This window comes from Lactuca saligna, chromosome 5, assembly GCF_052625555.1.
Source record: "Lactuca saligna cultivar CGN05327 chromosome 5, ASM5262555v1, whole genome shotgun sequence".
Classification (NCBI taxonomy): Eukaryota; Viridiplantae; Streptophyta; class Magnoliopsida; order Asterales; family Asteraceae; genus Lactuca; species Lactuca saligna.
In genome coordinates this window covers 296,102,518-296,111,526 of record NC_136421.1, presented here as the reverse complement: position 1 = coordinate 296,111,526, position 9,009 = coordinate 296,102,518, and the positions used below count along the sequence as shown (strand labels likewise).

At 34.7% G+C, this 9,009-nt stretch overlaps 1 protein-coding gene across 1 annotated transcript; it reads right to left on the bottom strand.

Moving 5' to 3' along the window:
* Positions 1-7,089: 7,089 nt before the first annotated feature.
* LOC145046905 (uncharacterized) lies at positions 7,090-8,163 on the bottom strand. Its single transcript, XM_078995169.1, has 4 exons — positions 8,033-8,163; positions 7,818-7,942; positions 7,428-7,706; positions 7,090-7,328 (listed from the first exon to the last, which is right to left on the bottom strand). Exons 1-4 carry the CDS (start codon positions 8,161-8,163, stop codon positions 7,090-7,092), a joined length of 774 nt encoding a protein of 257 aa, XP_078851295.1.
* Between the last annotated feature and the right edge of the window lie 846 nt (positions 8,164-9,009).

Here is a 9,009-nt window from a genome sequence, read left to right as displayed (position 1 = left end):
GTTCATTAATCGGGTTACTCCAACAATCATTCGCGTTTCCCGGTTTAGGTTGTTCGGGTTGAGTTTTACTGTTCAGATTCTGGTTATTCGACCTTGTTATATATAGTACTGTTTGTCAAGGTTGATGTTATTTGATAAGTTTGACGTGTCAATGTTCCTGTTTGATCAGTTTGAAACTTGTTAATCTAGACTCTTGAGGGGTAAAGTGTGTTATTTGAGAATTGGGAGTCTGATAGGTTTTCTCTTACATTGTTTTTATTTTTTATTTTTTTACAATGGTACTTAATACTTTAAACCGACTAATGCATACAACATTCATTCTACACCATTAAAAGTTGTTATACCAAAGGGCCTTAGCCCTTAAGCCTATAAGTATGAGGAGTTAACGATTAGGTGTCTAGGTGTCCCTCAACCAAACGTTAATGATTTTAGGTCCCTTTTGAGTCAAAAGATCTAGGAATGCAGTAGCGTAATGGATTTATGTTTTGAGGAATCAAATGCCACGACCAAATGGAGAAAAAATGCCTTTAGGCTTTAACGTGTAACATTTTAAAAAATTAAATTATATAAACTAATTTTTTTAGACAAAACTTCAAAAATGGTCCATGTGGTTTTCGAAAATATCAAGTTTAGTTCCTATGTTCAAAAAACCTCACAGATGGTCCCTGTGGTTTCAAAACTTTTAATGTTTAGTCATTGGTTTAACACCGTCAGTTTTCTACCGTTAAGTGAGAGACATTTTCATCATTTCAATACCCAGAGACCATTTATGAGGTTTTCTATTTTTTTTTTTGAAAAAAAGAAAAAAAAATGAAATTTAAAAGGGTCCTACCCTTGCTCTCTGCTGTATAAAAAAACCCACACATCACAATTATTCAAGAACAGTGTCTTGATCGAGGCTATGGAGATGCACTCTCAGTGATGTCGAACCTTTTGCCAATTCCATTCTGACGTTACCGGCCAAACCAAATACATAAAATGCAGATGTCGTGGCTTCAAAAGCGTGTGCTGGGTCGATTGAATCCATTTTCTCTGTGTTCCTCTCGTATCTTTCTCGTCTTGCAGGTCCAAGACAAGGTAAATAGCCCTCTCCACCCTTACTCCCCTCTCTACTTCGGTAATCCCCATCCCCATCTTTGATTTGCCCCTATTATGAACAATCCTTTTCAAACCTAAAAAATGTACGAAACCTGGATAGGAAAATAGACACGAGGTTGTAAGAAGAAACGAGAGGAAGGGGTATAAGGTGGTGGTCGGAAAACTCACACCTGCAACAAATATGATGTCAACGGATGGCGGAGCAGCGAGTGGCGGTGATGGGTGGCGTTTTATGGCAGCTCCGCTGCCTCTCCATTGTGTTTTATCGGCGTGAACTCATAGAGAATGGGGCAAGGAAGATGGCAGGTGATGATGAAGGTTTCTCAGTGGTGTTGGAGGTTTGGGTTGTCCTCGCACTATTAGAAAACTGGCCTTTAATGACGCGCAAACAATGACACCCGCCGATAGAGGGCGCGCATTTGTGGGTGCCCTAAAAAATAGTGTTAGTTTTTCAAAATTTGAAGGATAGAAGACACGCATTTGTGCGTGCCCTAAAATTAGTGTTAGAAAAGAAAAAAAGGAAATGCGGAGGGCGCCTTTTATAAAATGTTCGTCATGTAAGTATGTCTCTTTATAAATTTTTAATGAAACACGCCTTTTAGGCGGGAAATGATCGATCGACAAAAATCCCCAAAATTTTGGAGGACCCGCTCATTCATTCCTCTCCACTTACCGATGACCTTCATTTTCTCCCCTCCTTCTCTCTGTAAAACCTAGCAGCCGTCACCACCAGAAACATGGTTTTATGTTGGCTTCGTTCTGTGTTGTAAGAACGAGAGTCTGATCCTTCATTAATAGCTAAAGGGGGAAAATCCCCCAAAATTTTGAAGTACCCCGCTCACTCCTCTTCACCTCTACCCTACTCCATCTACAACGACTCCCCACATTTACAAACCCTAAAATTCAAAACGATTTTCCATTCCTCACGGTGCTTTCCAGTCAACGACCTGATTAGCCTCATCGGCAACTCGGTCTCACCTCACCTCGTCAGCGAGCTGAGGCTCACCTCTACACACATGCGACTACAACTCTTCAAATCACCTTAAGCCCTACCCTTTCTCTATATTCAGGAGCCATTAATGGCTGCAAAGAAGATCAACAATGAAGACCAACTCGTTCGATTTCTCCCTAAAAATGATGCTTCTCCTAAATCCAAGTTTACTCTTCACTCTCTGAGTTTGTTTTCTCCCTAGTTGATGCATCCACCTTCTCATCTCGCTCCCTCTACCAAGTTTTCTCTCATCTCTCTCCTCTATAGATGAGTTTGTTTTCTCCCGAAACCCTAACATTTCTCTCTATTAACGCTCCATCATCTCACGTTCATCTTCAAAAACAACTTCATCGGAAAAATGCAACCTGTAATGGTTGTGAAGAAGACCAATTGGTTCGAATATTCCCCTAAAACCTGGTACAACTTCTCCTCAATTCGACTTCACTCTTCAATCTTCAAGCGATTGACTGGTTTTTCACTCTCAAACCCCAAACCCTACATTGATTTGACACACAGAGAAACATATAAGTGTTGTCGGCTACTGTGCTCCATTATTACCACATGGTGCTCTAGATTTTTTAGGGCTCGTTTCCTCTGTTCATCGCCTCCCTACCATAAGAGATCTTATAGTTCTTCCCAAATATACCCCTTCATTCATCTTTTCTGTCAACATTGTATGCCACCAACGTTCCTTTAAAGGTGACTTCTTTTTTATTATTGATAACGTGAGCCCTAATTTGTATCTTGCTTTAACTTTTCTATCAACATCGTATGGTTTGATTAGTGTAAGTTTTTTCTCTAATTTGGTAGATTTGCAGTTGCATACCAACTGTTTGTTTAAATGCCTACACACCACTTTAGTGAAAAAGGAAGTGGATAACACAGACATCTAGTAGCTCATATTATTGAGTATTTATATATGTGTAGTAGGATTATGAATATTCTTCCAATCAATATAACGCTCATACTGGTGGTTTCAATTCAAGGAGGTTATGAAGATTTTGTTGTAGATCATTTGGTGATGGAACTTTGTGCTGAAGTTGAGTTCATTGATAGGATTACCACAAAAGGGCACCGTTCAGAAAGAAAAGAAACTGAAGTTGAGTGCGTGGGTGTGTTGTGATGCTTGTCATAAATGGAGACGTATATCAGCTATACTTGTGGATTCTATTGAATCCACTGAATGCAGATGGTATGATTTTATCTTTTTTCAACCTTTGATATAACAACATATATTTGGATGTGTCTAAATACTTCATATTTTATCACCCTGATATTAGGGTTTTTGCTTTCCTTCGTTTTTTCTATTTCATCCCATTCTCCCTCTTTTTAATGATTGAGACGATTTTAGTTTCTTTGTTTGGGGTATTTTTGTAATTGTGTCTTCTTTGACTTGCATTTTATTATTTCAGGGGCTTTCAATTGAATCAGTTGGTATGCAGCGCCTACTTAATCGTTGATTGTCGCTTTCTTTCTCATACAAGATGGTAAATATTCGCAAATTACCCATTTCCCTTAAATTTACAGATAATCATGTATAAATTGAAGGCTGGTTCACTAGATGAACAGTAGGCAGAAACCTTCAAGTTAAATTTTATGATATAAAACATTTGTTGTATGTTTGTATGTATTTATTTGTGTGTCTACTAATCGAGATTAACTTGAATTGGAAGCATTAATGCATTATATACTATATACCATATGTATGCTTAAAGATATGTCTGTTTTTTTTCCATTAGACAATGGTTTTATGGTGTTTTCCTCCAGGCAAAGTTCAACACATAATTTAAGTATAACAAATTGTTGCCTATCAGTTAACTTCATAAATCCTTTTTGAATTTTCACCAATACTTTCTCAGATTTTGATCTTGCTGAACCATTGTGCCTCAAAATTTTATTTTCAAAAATTTTTTAAGGGAAAAATTACTAAAATACCCCTAATTCTAGAGACGGTTGCTCTAGTTACCCCCACGTGCAACCGCCCCTGACTATAGCACGTGACAGAGTTATCGATACATTTATGTCTGCATTAACTTGTTCTATCGGTTTTTTGGATGGATCTTGTGAATTTATGAACACTCAACATTACTTGATTGCTCATTCTCTCTCATAAAAATAAATACGAAACCTGTGGTTGATGAAGGTAATGCATACCATCTTAATTGACCTTAGTTGTTTTTTACATTTTAATTCATTCATGATTCAGCTTTTCAGAATTTTTCTCATTGCCTTATCAGATTGTTAATCAAGTACTTTTAAATGGTAATATCTATGCAAATTAAATTCATTCCTAACTTTTTTACTCTCTTCTGTTTACTGCCTAGTTCTTTTGTTTTTGTCACAGAGCCTAAACCTTGTTGATCAAGGTTAATCTCCACGTTTACAACTTACAATTATGATGTATGTTCATGGAAAATTTGTACAATCATGATTCAAAGTCAATATTTTCATAATTTGGAATCATCCTTGCAATTGGAACTTTAAGAATAAGATTTTCAAATATTTGTTATAACTATTATTATTGTTATTATCCATGTGAACTTTAAATTCTTGTTATTGGTAGGTTAATATGATTCGAAAAACCACCATATTGGATGTGATGAGAAGACTTCTTCAGGCAAGAAAATGTTAGAAGATGTTTAGTGAAGCTTTGATTTTCATACTCATGGGTGCAAAAAAATTTATGTTTTGCAGACAAAGAATATCATGGTTTCATCACATGCTGGGACAAAAGAAGCCAGTCAGGCAAAATATATCTTGATACTGAACATCATTCAGGGAGAAGTTGACCCAACTCAGGTCAGTCAAGTCAACATACATTTTGCAATCTGAAAACTTCCATGGATGATATTGTAAGATGCTTTTATTATTAGGTTCATGATAGTTTGCAGCGAATACGTGAAAGAAAGCTTGTTAATTTCATTGAATGGGCTCCTGCTAGCATTCAGGTATGTGATGTTTCCTGCTAAGGTATTACAATTTACAACCAAATATTCTTTTTAAATTCTAATATCGATTTTTTTTGCCTTATGGGACATGTTGATCTTTCAAGAAAGTCTCAATATGTTCAAACTGCCCACAGGGTAAGATTCGTATAAATTAATGTGGGATTTATTTATTTATGAAAAGTAAAATGATGGGTTTATGGATATAAGAATTTTATTTATTTATTTTAGGTGAGTGGGTTGATGCTAGCAAGTTACATTGGAATTCATCATCTGTTTTCTAAATGTTTGAGTCAGTATTCTCTCTAAGAAAGTGACAGGCCTTTCTTGACAAATACAGGGGCTTCCCTTTGTTTGATGTAAGTTATTCTAGTCTTATACTTACTGTTGATTCAATAAATACCTACATACTTCCATTTAATAGGAACTATAGTAAACAAATTTCAATACATGGTCCCAATACAATTTAAGGTTTAAAAAACTTAGGATAATTTCATGACATTTTACAATTCCATGTTATAAACCCTAATCTAAATTTCATGATCATTATTCATGGCATAGGAGGATGAACTCTCAAAAGCAATTATTTTGTATAGAGTAGAAGCAGATACTTGGAATGCATTTGTTGAGTTTCTAGAAGCTGCTTGGGATTTCCAGTATTCTTTTATGGAGGAAAAGGAAAAGAAGGTCAAGTATGTAATTTCTAATTATGTCCATATTCAATGTATATTTTAATTTTACACCTTTTGATTATGTAGCTGCAGAAACCAAGGTATATTTTAATTTTACACCTTTTGATTATTTATTGGCCTAGAAAATAAAAACATTGAAGCACTTTTTTACTGTTTTCATTTGGTGCAGGTTCTTACTATCTTTGGTGCAGTAGATAGTGTTAAAGAGCAATTTTACCAAGCAATTGATAATGTTTTTAGGTAAGATGAATTCATATTTTGTATCTTATTTTGTATTTTGTATGACATTAACTTTTGTGCAATGGATTGTATTTTTTGTGTATGGTATTTTATTTTCTATTATGAGACATGAAATGCAAACTTAAATTGAAAATTAGTAAATATATAAATAATATTTTTTAAAAAATAAAAATAAAAATTACGATACGCAAAAATGTGTGTCATCTTCATTTATGACATGGCCTTTCTTGACAGTGACTTTAATGATACGCATTGCGTGTCATAAATGCGCGTCGTCTCTTGTTATGACAGGGCCTTCCTTGACGCGCATTTTCTCGTCGTCTGAGCGTTTTACGATGCGCAATGAGCGTCGTAAAAGGTTGTTTTTCTAGTAGTGTCGGGAGGGAGAATGGTGGTGGTGCTGTTTATGCTCGAGTTGGTACCACCGAGATGAAGAAGTAAAGGCTTGGCCTTTGGCTGGTCAACAAGTAAAAGGGTGAAGGCACAGGAGGGTGTTGGGTTTTTTTGGGTCCATCAGTATAGAAGAAGAAGAAGAAGAAGAAGAAGAAGAAGAAGAAGAAGAAGAAGAGAGAGAGAGAGAGAGAGAGAGAGAGAGAGAGAGAGAGAGAGAGAGAAAGAGAGAGAGAGGGGTGGGACCCTTTATTAAATTATTATATTTTTTAATTAACAAAAACCTTCATAAATGGTCCCTTTTTGTGAAATGATGGAAATACCTTTCACTTAACGGCCAAACGCTAACGGAGTTAGCGAAAAGGACCATTTGTTAAAAGTTTTGAAACCACAGGGACCATCTGTGAGGTTTTTGAACTTAGGGACTAAACTTGATATTTTTGAAAACCACAGAGACCATTTTTGAAGTTTTGTCTTTTTTTATTTATTAAAATAACGATAAACCTTATAGCAATAAACGTAGCAAAATTAAAGTATTTTAATGACTAATAAAATATCCTAATAGCTAACCAACGATCCTTGAAGCTCTCCTAGAGACTTTAACTACTCAAGTGTAATATCAAATAATCATTTTTTTGGAGGTATCATCAACATTTAAAAAACCTAAAAAGGACTCCTCGATAGTGACATAATTATATGATAACTTTAAATACCTCACTATTATAGTCATTTGTTATTGGTGACTTGAATCAGGAGTACAATCAAGTATGATCGAGTAGTACTTTGCTTCCTTTATCTTCTTGATAAGTTCTTTTTTAATTTCTTCAACTAGTAAAGATATTAGTTCATTTTGGATTAGGTGACCAAGATAATGCACATGAAGCCCTTCACTTGTGATGCGTCGCACATGTTTTTTGATAACCGGGTCAAACTCTTCCAATATTTCAATGACACCCAAAAAATTTCCATTACCTGTTAAATACAATTAACAAATAAGAAGTGGAATCAGTCATCATACTTAACGAAAAGATTTTTGGTGGAACTGGAAAAAAAAATACAATCTATAGCTACCTTTTTTATACAACTTTTCATTGGATCCACGAAATGTTAAATTATGTTTAGCATGAAACTTCACTACTGCAATAATTCTTAAAAGCACTTGTTTCCAGTAATCTCTTTCTTTCTTGAATTGCTTATGTTGAACTTTATCAATTGTTTCGTTCAATTTCAATCTTTTACGCATGTCAAACCATTTATTCCTATTTGTAAGATGATCCAATGAAATTTCGTGTTCTTTAACCCTAGTGGTAACATGGTGCCAATCTGCATAACCTTCACCATCCAATTTACCTTTCAAAATCCATTTTCTAAACACTTTACAACAGAAACAAAATACCCTGTCTAGCTCTTTCGAATATACTAGCCATTCTCTATCACACTTTTCCAAATTTGATAAATTACTTGTATAGAAAGTTGAAGAAAATCGTCTACCAAATTTATTGTAGGGACCATACATAATACTATTATCTCTTTTAGGACCTTTCTCAACCAAAATTTTAATCTCATCCGAATTAAGTTTTTCCCACCTTCTTGGATCATATATATCAACAAGGTCTTTAACAAGCTCATGCTATTCTGTCTCTTTTACTTCTACACGCTCTTGCTCTTTAATGTACTCTTCAACATGCTCCTCAACAGGTTGTCTATGGATAAACTTATCTAGAGCACCGACATCAACCTTTCTCATTTCTTCATCTAGCTTTCTCTTTTTACGTTTTTGGTAACCGCATGGTTGTTTAGACTTCATCACTACAAATTCATAAGTTTCAACTTTCAACATTCAAGAAATTACAATAAACATAAACTCATAATTTAAACTACTAAACTGCTTTATATGAATCTTAGAAACTAATTCATTCATTCACTATTCTGTTGACTATTAAACTTATTTCTATAGTAGATAAACCGATAATAAAATATTAAATTTATTCACTATTCTATTAAATTCATAATCTATGAAAGTATGAATCATTCAAGTATGCAGTTGACAACTATAAACTTGATAATTCTCAATTTCTCATAAATCTTACCTAATTGGTTGATTAGCAGGAGATAAAATTAGGTAATTGACCCTTGATAATCCTCAATTTCTCATAAAAGATCGTCTACCCTTGCTAAATGAGTGAATGGGCCTGAGCAGCTAAGTTGCTGTCTTTGCCGATTGCTATTTTTTTTTTCGATTGCTTTTTTTTAATCAACAAACAATCGATGATCGTGAAGTGCTGCAAATTGTCGTTTTTGTTCTTGACTGCCTTCGTTCTATTGATTAATTCAGATTAATGGGTTATGGGCAGCCGATTGCTTATACTACCCAAAAAACAGGCCCCTTAACATTTTGGGCCATGTTCCAATGCCCATGTTGCACATGGGCTAAGCTGACACTATCTATTCTTAAGAAAACAAATTTCAAATTAACCAAATAAATTATAGCCTAATGATATCATGTGTTTGTTGAAATGTGCCTTCAACAATAGGTTGATGGCACAAATGAAACATAGTTAACTTAGCCGTGTGAAACATACATGTTGATTACACAATAAGAAATCATCATACTATAATATAATAGAAACATTTTTCCTTTCACCACATTCAT